Raw genomic sequence first — 14,570 nt, forward strand, 5'->3', positions numbered from 1 at the left:
GCGAGGATCTACACACGAAAATATTGTATTTGGGTCAGTGATAGGAATTATTCAAATTTGCTTTAATTGGAAGCAAGGTCACATTGCGTCATTTGAAAAAAGAAAATCAAAGGATAAATAGCCTTAATCTTAATTTAAAAAGGCTTTTAGAAAATGATTCAAAATTTGCTTTGATTACAAGCAAGGTCACATTGCATCTTTTCTATAAAACAGCATACTATCAGCTGGTAATTAAAGAAAGTCTATCGGTTTCTAAAAATTTTGAAAATATTTAATGTCAAATCACCAGTTGTTTTTTGTTTCAAAAAATATTCTTGAGGAATTGCTGGCCATTTATACATATTTCTGCCTTCTAGGCAAAACACTTAGTTCTTAATTATTTATGTCTAAGATAAGTGAATTTAAATGGGATTTGTAATGTTTTGGCCTGAAACTGAATCAAAACCAAGTGGAAATTTTATGAAATTTAAAATATAAATTTATTGTTAATGAACCACACGTTGATAAGCTGAGATTCCCACAATTTTGTGATATTTTCTCTCTGTGTAGAAGCCACAAGCCAGGACGAAATGAAAAAAGGAAACACACCCAGAGTAACGCCAACAGTGCCCATTTATTACATGTATAGAGCGCATTTTTATTGCGCTTTTTGTTGTTGTTAAACACACACAAACACCGATTTGTTGTTTGTAAAATAAAAACGAAACAAATATTTAAGATTTTTGAGATATTTTTCTGGGTGAATACAAAAAATTAATATATATGTTACATATAATTAAATTTATCAAATATTTATTATTGGTTTTTTTTCATATTCAGAAACCAATTTGAAAAAAGTTAAAAATATTTAGCTTTTTTTTAAATCTAGCTACTCACCGCTCCAATCGCGTGCTATCGATAATTCCGATGAGAACAGCTGACCCACCGATAGTCCGCGAAGCTTCGAGCATTTGTTGTTGTTTTTTGCCGCCGTTCGTTTTTTGCTGTTGTTGCATTTAAGGTAGGGAATTCACTGGCGCGGAATAATAATTAACAAAATGGAATTGGAATAATTGCATTATAATCGCTGCGCAAAAAAAAAATAGTTAAATGTGCCAGTAAATTGCCGTGGCAACAACAACAACAACAACAAAAAGTATATGAGCCGTTGGGTGAGTGTGCGTGTGCCATGTGTTTTATACGCCTGTGTGCGTGTGTGTGTGCCTGAGGTTTTGGCTTTTTTTTTGCTTTTAATACGAAATGTGATGTAATTTTTGGCTGGCTGATAAGCCAAATCAGTTGCACTTCAACCGCCGCAGCATTTACCACGTTAAAACTAAAGTTTAAGTTAGTTTTTTCGGTTACATAAAAACAATAGCCACACAACCATACAAGTGCACACACTAACACACACACGCACGCAGAAATTGGGAGAAAGTTTTTTTTATTTTGTTTGTTTTCCTAATTCATTTCTTCCCTTATTTCTTACAGCTTGTGACGTCATCGCTACTGCTGGCCAGGGCAAGGCCACGCCCCCGCCCACTAAACACAATGAACGCCTCCAAAGCCAACAACAACATCCAAAACAACATAATAACCCAGAAAAAGCATTTGTTTGCGGAGAAGCGTAGCATGATGACGTCATCGGGATCAGGATCATCGAAGGATCTTTCTAATATTCCCCGGGAAATTCCCCCCGCCGACCGCCTGGCCATCGAGGAGCGGCAGCGAAAGGCCTTCGAATTCTTCGCGCAGACCCTGCAAATCTACGGCGTCGAGGAGCTGATCTTCTGCTTCAACGGCGGCAAGGACTGCACCGTCCTCCTCGATCTCCTCATGCGCTTCCTGCGCCAGGAGAGCATCTCCAGCGGCGACATTCCCATGCTGTACATCAAGTCGGGTGACTCCTTCCCGGAGATCGATCACTTTGTGGACAGATGCGTCCGCAACTATCGCGTCCAGCTGGTGGAGTACGAGGGCTCGCTCAAGGAGGCCCTCACCCACATGTCCGCCGACATGCCGCGCATCCGGGCCGTCTTCGTAGGCAGCCGGAACACGGATCCCTACTGCCAGCACCTGGCGCCCATGCAGGTGAGGTGGACAAAACAAATTCGATATGAAATAGGGTGAATATCAATGAAAAAACCGATATTTCATGTCAAATCTACGATTCAAGCATATCAAATTGGTATTTCATCATATCACATGAAATACTACATTTAGTATTTTTTGAACCAATAAGTGAGATAAACTCAATCTTTATTCATATCAAAATGATATGAATAACTTGACCAGCACATATCAATCTGATCTCTTATCAATTTTTTTGTGTAACGAAATAATGATTAAAAACTGCATTATATCGATGAAATCTCTTGAAAAATGATAATATGATAGTTGAAAGTTCAATTTATTTATTTTTTTTTAAATAAGCGATAAAAGCGGAACAATGATGATTTACTTTATTTATTTTTTTTTTATTTTTTTCTATGAAAAATAGTCAAATTTTCAATAACACATAAAATCCATATTATTATTATTTTACCTTACCGAGTATAATATCTTCAGAATTAACTCTGGACAAAATTATAAAAGATAGTCGAGTATCTAGAAAGTCCCCTGATCCAGAATATTCTTGAATGTTAAGTTTCACATCAAAAGCATTACCATAGCTTTAACCTTTACAAATGTCACTCTGATATGAGTTTTTATTTATCATGTCGCTATGCCGCAGATAAGGGCGTACTTATAACCGAGTTGAAGTGTCTGTGGTTTAATTACCTATCTAGCACGTAAAATCAGCTCAAGTATTTTATGAAAAAAATGTGTATTTTTCATTTTTGATTCAGAATTAATTGATTTTTAAGAACCCCACAAGGTTAATGACTTGTTTATGGTTCCTCAGTGACAAAAAATATAAAAAAATTCAATAGAAAATATGTAGTTTTCTTAGTTTTTAAAATCCTTAAATATTTAAAACTTGTATGCCACAAGGTTAGTAGTTTTTTCATTGAGTAATCCAGTTTTTAAGTTAATAGTTAATTTTATTATATTTATAATTTATTTACGAGAAGTCTTAAACCATAAAATGTATTTTTTAGTTTTAAATGTATTGTTTAAATAAATAATAATGTATAATTTACTAGCATGAGTATAAGTATTTTTACATAAGCGGTTTATTACACATTTATATTTAAAATTAAATTTTAATTGAATGAAAAACCTAATGTTCCTTTAATTTTCAGCCCACGGACAACGACTGGCCGCCGATGATGCGCCTGAATCCCCTGCTGGAGTGGAGCTACCACGACGTCTGGCACTACATCCACCTGAACTCGGTGCCCTACTGCAGTCTGTACGATCGGGGCTACACCTCGATCGGCAATCGATCCAACACGATTCCCAATCCGCACCTCAGACGCCCGGAATCGGAGTGCGACTGTGCCTGTGCCTGCTCCTGCGATCCGGGTGGCTACCGACCCGCCTGGGAGCTCGAGGATCCCACCCTGGAGCGTGCCGGTCGCCTGCCCAGGAAGTAGGACTAAGGATCCGGGATACCAAAATAAATCGCTGTGCCTGTCGCGTGGCTGTAGTGCAATTTTATAGCTTAAACCCAACTAGTTAGTCACAAATTTGTATATAGACATGTTTATTCCCGTGTGATTTGGATTTGCGGTACACAAACTTAATCTTATAATATTTTTTACGACCTAAGCTAGGCTGCTGAATAAATGTGGGCTCTGTCGCCGGGCCACTTTAGCAGGTTCACGGTGTTTTTCTTTTACAACATATAGAAATAAATTCGATTTGACATATTCAGTAAATCTATTTTTTAAAATATTTAAAGGTTTTTTAAATAGCTTTTTGAAGATGAAATTAAAAACCATACATTTTTTATGCATTTTACTAAGTTTGCTTCGATATTCATCTAAATAGGAATTAAAATATAATAATTTCAGGGTTTTAGACTTTGATTGAAGTATTCAATACTTTTTATTTAATATACAAATTAGGAACAATTTTTTTTTACTTTGCTTAAAATATTTGAAAATTTTGTTGTATGACAGATCATTTTTTTTTTAATTTAAATGTTAATATATTTAAGCGCTAAGGAGCTAAAAGTAGCTGGAAGTCGCTAAGAAGAAAAACAAAATAAAAATAAATATATTTTTAAAAAAAGCTAAAAATAGCTTAATGCAAGGTTAAAAAGCTATAAATAGCTGGAAGTCTCTATGAAAAAAAACTATAAAGGCAACAGCTGGTTTTAAAAAATACTTACTTAAATTTAGTAGAAGTTCTGAACACAACCTTAAAAAATATAGAATACAAGTTAATTATAAAAAATGTTATATATTTTTTAAAATTAAGAATAGATTGATTGAGTTTACAGTAGCTAGAAATGGCTTGCTATGTAAGCTAGAAGTAGCTATTCAAAAAAGACCAGACTGGCAGCACTGGTTGCCCAGCTGATTTGCCAGCTGATTGTCGCCTTTCGGCATTTTCACAACATTGCGCGCTGCTTCTTATTTTCTGTTGGATATTTCGACATTCCCACGCGATTTACGTAATCTGCGAGAGAAACCAGTCTACCCCCATCCTCCTCCTCTCCCCGGCGATGTCGCGATCCGCCCAAGAAGCGGCCGCTCTGCTGCGCGGACTGCGGATTCTGCTGGAGGCGTGTGGGCGGGAGCACCTCGCCCACGGTCGTCACCTGTGGAGCAACTCGAGCATTCGTGAGCTCATCGCCTCGAATGCCGCACACGCCACACAGCTGGCGAGGAATACGGGCAGAAATCCCACGGAGGAGCTGCGAAAACTGCAGCAATCCCTGCAAGAAACCGGCGAACGTGGCTACGTGGTGGCCCAGGGCATCTGCTCGCTGCTCCAGACCAAAATGCAGATGTCACAAGGGGATTCAGGGCAACAGCCGTCGGCTGAACCCGGAAAACCTCTAGGGAAACCCCAAAATCAAGGAAATTTCGATGCCGCCAACCTGGACATCTCCTCCATCACTTTGCAGGAGTTCGAGGAGATCCTGTCGCGCAGGAACAAGGATCGCAACGTTAGCCTGCGCACGCCAGCTACCCAGGGAAGCCAAAAGCAGCCGGAGCAGCCACCGGGAATCATCCAGGACACCGAGTATGTGAACAATGTGCTGCGCTTTGTGGCGGGTGCAAAAACCCAGGAGGAGGAGCAGGTTCCTCCCATAGAAACACCCCAGCTGAGCCAGGTGGCCAAGCAGCGCAAGGTGCCCTCTTCGCGGCTGGGCAGGATGGCCTCCTTTGGCGGTTTGTTTGCCGGTCTGGGCATTGGAACCCTCAACGAACTGACCAAGGGAGCACTTGGTCTGGGCGGCTCCACCAGCATGCGGGAGGCTCTACTGAGCCCGGCGAACGCCGAACGCATTGTGGACACGCTGTGCAAGGTGCGAGGAGCCGCGCTAAAGATTGGCCAGATACTAAGCATCCAGGACTCGAGTGTTGTGTCCCCGCAACTGGCCAAAGCCTTCGAGCGAGTGCGTCAGGCGGCGGATTACATGCCCGATTGGCAGGTGGAGCGCGTGATGAACACCCAGCTGGGCGCCGATTGGCGGCAGCGTCTCCAGACGTTCGAGGAGAAGCCCTTTGCCGCCGCCTCCATTGGCCAGGTGCATCGGGCAACGCTCAAAGGCGATGGAATGCCCGTGGCCATCAAGATACAATATCCCGGGGTGGCCCAGAGCATCGAGAGCGATATTGATAACCTGGTGGGCATGCTCAAGGTCTGGGATGTCTTCCCGCAGGGCTTCTTCATCGACAATGTGGTGCGCGTGGCCAAGAGGGAGCTGCAATGGGAGGTGGACTACGAACGCGAGGCGGAATATACGGAGAAGTTCCGCGAGATGATCGCCCCCTACCCGGAATACTATGTTCCCCGGGTGGTGCGCGATCTGACCACCTCGAGTGTCCTGACCACCGAACTGGTGCCGGGAGTTCCCCTCGACAAGTGCTTTGATTTGAGGTAGGTATTTCTGTTACCTTATAAATAGACCTTTTGCATATTTGTCCATTTTTGGTCCGATTTTTACCAAAATTTTAGGTAATAAATTCGGATGCATATCGGAAATATGTGCAAAAAATATGGGCCAAAAATATATGCATAAAATATGAAAAATATTTGCAAAATATATGCAAAATATATGCAAAAAATATGCAAAATATATGCAAAAAATATGTGCAAAAAATATATGCAAAAAATATATGCAAAAAATATGTGCATAAAATATGGAAAATAGGGAACATATATGCATAAAGTATGCAAAATATATGCAAAAAATATATGCATAAAATATGCAAAATATATGCATAAAATGTGCAAAATATATGCAAAATATTTGCGAACAACTGGAGGCTCAAATTTTTAATGCAGCCTTCTGGTATTCTAAGGAACCTTCAGTAAACACGGCGAGCAATTTACTATTTTTGCCCCCTTCTCGCCTACTCGTTGGAAATATAAATAGGGTTTCCTTAAATTTGGCAAAAAATTAGATATCTCAGAAATGACGAAAAGGAACAAACAATTTTCTTCGGTTAAATTAAATGCTCAATCTTGAATAGTTGAGTTTATTTTATATTTTGCATATATTATGCATAAGCATTTTATGCAAATATGCCTTTGGTGTTTTCGGAATTGATCTATCTTTTATCCTATAAAAATATGCAAAATCCGAGGTCTAACTTATAAAACCCCCTACTAAAACCCCTTATTTACCCCACAGCTACCAACATCGTGCCCACATAGCCGCCTCCGTGCTGAAGCTCTGCCTGCGCGAGCTCTTCGAGATCGAGTGCATGCAGACGGATCCCAATTGGTCAAACTTCCTGTACGATGCGCCCAGCCGGCGGCTCATGCTGATCGACTTTGGCTCGACGCGCTTCTACCGGCACGAGTTCATCCGGAATTATAGGCGTGTCATAATGAGCGCCGCCGAGGATAATCGCCAGGGAGTTTTGGAGATGTCCCGCCAAATGGGCTTCCTCACGGGCTACGAAACCAAGCAGATGGAGCAGGCCCACGTGGATGCCGTGATGATTCTGGGCGAGATCTTTCGCTACGACGGCGAGTTCGATTTCGGAAGGCAGAACACCACCGAGCGACTGGCCGCCTTGGTGCCCACCATGGTGGCCCATCGGCTGTGTCCGCCGCCCGAGGAGATCTACTCCATCCATCGCAAGCTGTCGGGGATCTTCCTGCTGTGCGCGAGGCTCAATGTGCGCATGAATTGCGTGCCCTTCTACAAGGAGATCGTGCTGGGGAAATTCAAGGACTAATCTTATCGCTAGGAACCCAGTTGTAGTTGTAACCGCTAAGTGCGCTTAATTTGTAAATCCAATTTGCAACACTATTACAGAGGTTTGTGTAACATCCTGGTTTTCTGTGCCAAGGATCTGCGGAATCACAAGCTCTGTACTTTTTTTTTTGTTAAATGGTATCAAATAAATCTATTAACATAAAACTACAAAATCAAGTTTGTAATTTAATTTTAGGTATTCAAAACAAAAAAATCCCAAATTTAGTTAAAAGTTTATTTTTATTACCATAAAAAAAAACAAATAATAATACTTATTAATTTAATGATCCTTTTTTTTTAATATTTTATTTCAAAACCTGGATTTATTCAATAAATTGTTGTAAAACGGAGTTATCGAAATGTCGATAGTTTTCAAACATCGATGTTTATCGGAAATATGACGTTTATTATACGTTTCATTATAAACATAATTATAATGATTTTTCTTAGATTTTAGTTTTTTTCCTTAAAAACATTAATTTTATCGATTGAATATATGGAAAAATCGTTATTTTTCAAGCTCATAAAACGACCTTCTTTAAAAGAGTTTACTTTTTACTTAATTTTACTTTTTAATATTTTACAGGAAATTCGTTTACATATTATTTATGCTTGATTTTGTATATATTTTAAGTATTGATTTTTTGGTATACACATTTTTAATTTGTTTTATAAAAAATATTATTTTAAATTTAAAAACTTTTTCCAGACTTAAAGTATTATAAAAATATGGAAAAATCGATATTTTTTAAAAGCCTAGTTTTAAAAGAAGTTACTTTTTAATATTTTACAGGAATTTTAAATAAGAAATTCTTTTAAATGTTATTATTTTTGCTTGATTTTGTATACATTTTTAGTATTAATTTTTTGCTATACAAATTTTAAATTTCCTTTATGAAAAAATAATATTTGAATCTGGCATTTTTCCAGACTTTTTTGTAAGCCACAAGTAGGCTTTCCGAAAAACTCCTTACTATATTTACAAAGCACACATTTTAGTTACTTAAACTTAAACTTAAACCCAAGAAACATTTTCCCAAGATGAAGAAATTCATGAAGACCGAAAAGGAGGTCAAAAACAAGGACGAGGTGTTCCGCCGGGAATGTGAGCCGGAGGTCGAGTGCTCCTCGGCGGAAGAGGAGGAGGAGGGCGAGGAGCACTCATCGGAGGCCGCCGAGGAGATTCCCTGGAATGAGATGAATCGAGAGATGGGCGAGATGAACCGCACGCTGGACGAGATGCAGGCCCAGCTGGCCATCGATCCCCACGAGGATCCCAAGTTGCAGGAGGCGGAGGGTCTGGACCCAGAGGACACCCGCTGGCTGATCCTCAACGGGAGCAGGGATGCGAATGTGAGGAGCCTCCAGCTGAACAACCTTCGCCTGCGCCGCCAGCTGGACGCACTCATCCGCTGCTCGGAGCTGGGAAATGGCAGGATGTTCGCCCTGGATCGCCTATTTATCCGGCAGAGGAGGCAGCTGGTCACCTGTCGCCAGGAGCACGAACGGGTGCTCTCCTTCCACCTGACCAAGCAGCTGGAGGCGGGCAAGTGCCTGCAGCGGTATCGCCATGCCCGGGATCTCTACGCCAGTTGGCGGGAGCTCTTCAAGATGGGTCGCCACCTGAAGGAGGCCTACAAGAAGATCCTGGAGCGCACCCAGACCCGGCTGGAGTACGTGGAGTTCAAGAAGCGGGCGCTGGACGAGATCACCATGGTGCATGAGATGTGCCTGGGCACCACGCGGCATCTGCTGAGTCGCGTGAGGGAGGTGGAATTGGGCCTCAGTCCACTGGGCATCGCCCATCGCACCCAGTCGATGGTCTCGCGGCGCCAGGGAAGCCAGGCATCCGCAGGCGCCGGTGGGCGGAACAGTGAGATGCATCGGCTGGAGGAGCAGCGCGGCGGAAGACCTGTCCTCGTGATGGACACCTGCTGGCAGCGGCGATCCTTCCGCACCGTTCGCTTCGCCCGCGGGGAGCTCCTCCAGCTGCCGGTGGTCGTGCCGCCCGTCGAGGACACCTGGTACGGCAAGATGCAGTACATGCTGCTCCACCCACCAAAATCTAGATAGTATCCAGGATTCCCTCACAAAATCGAATGTATTCCGGTAGTTAAATGGCGATTTGAAACCTCTTTTGGCCACCGAAAAGTATGCAGTTAAATATGTACAATTTATTAAAATTGTATTTACGGTATTAAAATTAATACTTTTATTAGTGTAAGTAATCTTAAATATTTAAAAGATATCTGAAATGCAGTACTTAGGGAAATTAAATAGGTAGGTACTATTATTAATTTAAATATTAAGCATTTTCAGACAGAAGTTTATATTATAAAAAATAACTAAATGGAGTTTTTATGGAACTTAAAGTGTTTCTCGAAAAGGTGGTTGTACGAATTATAAGATTACCGAAATGTACACATATAATGATCTTATCTACAAAATTAAAATAACATTTACAAAATTACTAAATAAGTTAAAAAGCTAGTACTTTACTAGTATGAAATAAAGTATTTCGAATTTTAATTAAAAATAATACTAAGCATTGGTAAAACAGGTACTTCTAAACATGACTTTAATATGATTCTTATAAGACTTTCTAACATGATAAGGGACTTTTAAGCACGACTCACGTGACATGATCGTTTTACACGATCCTTTAGTCTAAGAGTTTAACGTTAACGCTTAATCAGCGTTAAGAGCGCACCAAAGAGAGCCAAAGAGTGCGAGGCGATGCGGCAGAGAGCGGCGAGAGAGCGAATATCATATCAGCGACGCACGCACGCTTCATTTTCATTTTCATTCTGTGTCGGCAGTCAAAACGTAACGAGAGAGACAGAGAGGCAGAGAGCGTAAGAGCGTAAGAAAATGGAAAGAGTTTCATAAAGTAAGTAAGAGTTTCGTCTAAGAGTTGACTGGATTTTTTAGGCGGAAAGGCAGCATTTTCATCATTCTGTGTCGGCGGTTAGCAGCGTGAATATCGCACCGGAATCAAGAAAACTAAAGCAAATATCGGGGATAAAGAACAAATCGGAACTGCTACCGGGCGTTAATTATTTAATTGAGTTATAAAGTAATAAATGATCGAAGTAAATCGGATAATAAAGTTGGTTTTTTTTTGCCATGTCAAAACTAACTAATAAATCATTTAAACAATTAAATGGGTCCTACAAAGTGGCCCTGTTCTTTGATATTAAGCGCGTGAGGATTTAAATATTGAAAAAAAAGACGGGCCTTTCTTTTATTTCAATTTAAATAATATAAAATAATATAATAATTTTTTGTTGTTTTTGTTGAGAGTGCAAGCGAATGATCGAGCAGTGTGTGTGTGTTTGTGAGGAAGTTATAGTTTAATGTTGGTTAGCTTCAATTGTCGAGCAACACAACACAAAAAAAAAGAAAAATACAAATTATACAGCAGCGCAGCAACAACAAAAGCAAAAACAACAACTACAAAGTGATGCTGATTGATGTCACACACACCACGAGAAACAGAAAAAAAAGTAAGTAGCAGACAATTGGATTTGCATGGCGAAGAAGAAGAGCGAAGAGCCGAGTTTATCAATGAAAGTGAACTGTGGGAGTTGTTCGGTCTCAGTATGGGTGTGTGTATGTGTGGCCAGTGGCGCAGCCCATTGGGGGGTTTCGGGGGTCAATGGCTCCCCCTACAAGAATCTCTTATCGCTGCAGGAAGTACATACATATATCGAAATTACCACATCACTGTAACTATCGATCTCTTACATATCGAAGTATTTTCTTTATCGGGAGCTTTAGAAACTTATCCTATTTTCAATTTACCAAATAGCTGTAAATATCGAAATGTTACTTATCGAAAGATATCGTTTCTATTCCAAAAGTATTGACAATCAAATATATTAAGTCAAATCATATCGAATGATATCAATTCTATTGGAAAGGGGAACACTATTCATATTTTTCAATAAATATGAAAATAACTAACACAAAATTAAGATTCTATTATTATTCTATGAATATTATACAATATTAAGATCTGTACTTCTTTTAAAAAACGTACCCCCTAAAAAAATAGCCTCCACGTTAGTGCGTGTGGGGCATTAGAGGTGTGTCATTATTCCATTATTGTAACGATGCTGCGAAGTGGAAAACACAAGATTTAAAGTAGTGAAAAATACAAAAATCCCTTTTCTAGTTATCCCACTAATCCAAGAGCCCAGAAACCAAAAATATGCCGACAATAAGTGTTGTCTACTCTTTTGAGTAGAACTAAAAGAATGAGAATATATATTTAGTTATTACAAAAAACACTTAAAATAAAACTTTAAATTAAATAAATAGTAGTTGAAGATTTTTGAAAGCAGGTTTACGTTTTAGGAAGACCATTAGAATAAGGCTAACATTAATTTAGCATAAATTTAAGGTAATACCTTTGATTATTGGGCATTCACATATTTCTTAAAGTATTTGGTGTTTGTTGTCTGTTTTGTTTTGTGGGCGCTATCAAAGCACGTTGGAAACGTCTTGATTATACACTCATAAAAAAAAATCGAAGAATTTCCTTAAAATCTAGAAAATTCTTTCTTGAATTTTTGCCAAAGGCGACCTCACCTTTGTTTCAAGAAATGGTTTTTTTGAAAGGCACCATTAAAACAAGAAAAAATATTTCTTGTTTTAAGAAATTAAATTTCTTAAAACAAGAAAGGGTTTTTTAGAAAGCCACCATAAAAACAAGAAAAAATATTTCTTAAAACAAGAAAGACGATTCTTGTTTCAAAGGTGGTTTGTTTCTTGTTTCAAGAAATTAAATTTCTTAAAACAAGAAAGGGTTTTTTAGAAAGGCACCTTTTAAACAAGAAAAATTCTTTCTTGTTTAAATTTCCTTTCAAGAAATTTTTTTTCTTGATTTAAGAAATAATATTTCTTGAAAGGAAGTTTTATATTAACACTGAAACCCTAAAAATAAAATGTAACTTGGTTTTTTCTTTTGCATATTATATTTATTTACATTTAAAACATTTAACACTTAACATTTAAACATTTTTAAATAACACATTTTTGACTCATTTGACTCTGTTGAACTTCATATGACCTAAGGTAATCCATTTTCTTCGCCTTTCCTCATCTATAAAAAAAGAGTTATTGGGATATCAATGATTTGTTTTTAGATAAACAACTTTTTTGAAATAATGTAATGTTAATAATAGCCAAAATACAAACGCGTTGGACAGACGACCGAGAGAGAGGAGCAAGACAGGTAGAAAATGAAGGGTTGAAAATCGAATTTCAGAGAGAGAGAGGCACGGGAGAGACGCGTACATACATACATACATATATATTTACATACAGTCCTTTGCGCGAAGGGAGACCGAATGTAAGCAGGGCAGATCGTGTCAGTTTTAAGAAGGTGAAGAGAGAAACGTCGCGACGCGTAGGTCAAGCGAGCGAGAGAGAGGAGCAGAATATGAAAGGGTTGAAAATCGGGTTTCAGATCGGGTGAGCCGCGTACATGCATAGATATTTACATGCATACATAAGTATGTCAAACAAATACAACATATTTTTCTTACCTTAGAAGGTTTTAAAACAAAATTACAGCTTCGACAAACAAATTATTTGGCTGATGCAACTGCAGGTATTTTCACTCTGAAAAATAAATAAAATGCGAGTAATAAGATAAAGTTATTATAGAACTGTACACCCACAAATTTATGTACAAATGTATGTATGTACGTAGCTCTTAGCTAAAAAACAATTCACCTAAATTGGTATACGCTTGGTAAAGAGATTTGAAATGTATCCTTTAATTACATACACACAATTGTACGCCCGCTATACAAAAAATTATATACATATTTACATACCTTTGAATATTCGGAAAAAGGCTTCACCTCTTATCCGCTTGAAAATCACGTCCATCACTCACGAATTTTTTTCACAACTGACGCTCGGGGGATCAGAGAAGTCGGTAGCCGGGTAGTAGTCGGGCCGAGTAGGCCCTTCGTCCCACTTCGTTTTTCTTGTCGTTAACAGTCGACAGCCGAAGGAAGTCAATGGCTACTTTCCTATATTCTAGGGTCATTTCAATCATATATTCAAAGGTGATTTTGTCCTTAAATACGTACAAAAATGTTTTGGCTGCGACGGCAAAACAAACATATGAGATTTTCATTTTTCTATTTTTAAGAAAAATTCTTTCTTGAATTTGTTCCATCAAGAAAGGTTTTCTGTATTCAAAGGACAATTTTCTAATAACAAGAAATTTTTTTTCTATTTTCAAAGGTAGGCCGATTCAATGGCGAGATTTCCAAAATTTAGAAATTAATTTTTATGAGTGTATATGGATTGGATGAATAAACTGTTCCGAATTGGCGCGTATATGTGTCTATATATTTCTTGATATATATATGAACCTACATACATATATATATGTTGAGAAATGCCGTTGCCAGCAGCCGCTGCAGCAACAACAGCAATGGGAAACCTTTTGATAATCATATCACGCAGTCCACTGATAATTCGCATTGTATTTATTTGCTATTGTTGTTGCCTCCTGCTGCTTTATCAGCCCGCTCTCCCACCCCCCGCTCTATCGCTCTCTCTCTCTCTCTTTTCTGTTGCCTCTCTTTCGCGATCGCCGACTCTCTTCTGAAGGAAACAATAATAAATAAAAGCGCAGACAACACAAAAAATAATGTCCAATAATTGTTTAATAAATTTAGACTACAGTAGAGCCTCCCTCCATATCCTAAATCCCAGAGCCCAAACAAGAAAAAAACCCCTGCTCAATTATATTTCCAATTTTCTGCGATCTCGGCGCATTATTTCGACGTTATCTCCGATCCCCCGGACTAATGGAAAGTTTCCAGACTGTGTTTACATCGGGCGGGCTTATGGAGAGGAAATTATGGTTTTAGACCTCCGGAGTCCAGGGAAATTTAAGATCGCTGGACAAATAAATTTGGACCCTCTTCGGGTTTTGTTTATTCGTTGATTATAATACATATATCTTCCTTATAAACGTATTCCCGAGGCGCCGGCGCCTGGCGTTTTCGCTTTCTATGGAAATTTGAGTTCACTGTTGATTTCCTTGGTTGTTATATTTACATTAATACGAGCCCATCTTAAGTTTCTTGAAAGTGATTATTATTATAATTTATCCTGGTATTCTATTACTTAATATCTTCCTTACTTTCCATACATGATGAGAATGCATGAACGATTATTTTCGATATTTATCGATTATGCAGAAATACAACCCTGTTCACAGGTTTTCCAC

The 14,570-nt window shown here is 38.9% G+C and overlaps 6 protein-coding genes and 1 long non-coding RNA gene across 10 annotated transcripts in view; 5 read left to right on the plus strand and 2 right to left on the minus strand.

Annotated features, from left to right (window-relative positions):
* Positions 1-717, plus strand: part of LOC108056435 (transcription factor Adf-1) — a 2,588-nt gene extending 1,871 nt beyond the window's left edge. The window contains exon 2 of the mRNA XM_017140224.3: positions 1-717. This exon is cut by the window's left edge and continues 771 nt beyond it. The gene's annotated coding sequence lies outside the window, so the exon portion shown is untranslated.
* mRpL49 (mitochondrial ribosomal protein L49) overlaps positions 1-997 on the minus strand; it is a 6,250-nt gene extending 5,253 nt beyond the window's left edge. Inside the window, exon 1 of the mRNA XM_017140250.3 lies at positions 877-997. The gene's annotated coding sequence lies outside the window, so the exon portion shown is untranslated. The remainder of the gene's footprint in view (positions 1-876) is intronic.
* Positions 973-3,743, plus strand: Flad1 (Flavin adenine dinucleotide synthetase 1). 4 transcript variants are annotated; one of them, XM_070218342.1, is made up of 3 exons: positions 973-1,157; positions 1,471-2,070; positions 3,225-3,743. In XM_070218342.1, exons 1-3 carry the CDS (start codon positions 1,140-1,142, stop codon positions 3,516-3,518), a joined length of 912 nt encoding a protein of 303 aa, XP_070074443.1. In that variant the 5' UTR covers positions 973-1,139; the 3' UTR covers positions 3,519-3,743. The 4 variants fall into 4 exon arrangements, with proteins under 4 accessions (XP_070074443.1, XP_070074444.1, XP_070074445.1 ...); XM_070218343.1 differs by having other exon boundaries at positions 973-1,151; XM_070218344.1 differs by having other exon boundaries at positions 973-1,135.
* Positions 3,744-4,449: 706 nt separating this feature from the next.
* On the plus strand, positions 4,450-7,482 carry Coq8 (ubiquinone biosynthesis protein COQ8, mitochondrial). Its single transcript, XM_017140247.3, has 2 exons — positions 4,450-5,979; positions 6,737-7,482. Exons 1-2 carry the CDS (start codon positions 4,595-4,597, stop codon positions 7,287-7,289), a joined length of 1,938 nt encoding a protein of 645 aa, XP_016995736.2. The 5' UTR covers positions 4,450-4,594; the 3' UTR covers positions 7,290-7,482.
* Positions 7,483-8,260: 778 nt separating this feature from the next.
* On the plus strand, positions 8,261-9,533 carry LOC108056438 (uncharacterized). Its single transcript, XM_017140228.3, has one exon. It carries the CDS (start codon positions 8,351-8,353, stop codon positions 9,380-9,382), a length of 1,032 nt encoding a protein of 343 aa, XP_016995717.2. The 5' UTR covers positions 8,261-8,350; the 3' UTR covers positions 9,383-9,533.
* A 744-nt stretch (positions 9,534-10,277) lies between these two features.
* Pde9 (phosphodiesterase 9) overlaps positions 10,278-14,570 on the plus strand; it is a 122,601-nt gene continuing 118,308 nt past the window's right edge. The window contains exon 1 of the mRNA XM_044396106.2: positions 10,278-10,815. The gene's annotated coding sequence lies outside the window, so the exon portion shown is untranslated. The remainder of the gene's footprint in view (positions 10,816-14,570) is intronic.
* On the minus strand, positions 12,317-13,292 carry LOC138913921 (uncharacterized). The gene is made up of 3 exons (XR_011419800.1): positions 13,156-13,292; positions 12,862-12,937; positions 12,317-12,416 (listed from the first exon to the last, which is right to left on the minus strand). It is a non-coding gene; the product is annotated as an uncharacterized lncRNA (long non-coding RNA).

This window comes from Drosophila takahashii, chromosome X (assembly GCF_030179915.1).
Source record: "Drosophila takahashii strain IR98-3 E-12201 chromosome X, DtakHiC1v2, whole genome shotgun sequence".
NCBI lineage: Eukaryota > Metazoa > Arthropoda > Insecta > Diptera > Drosophilidae > Drosophila > Drosophila takahashii.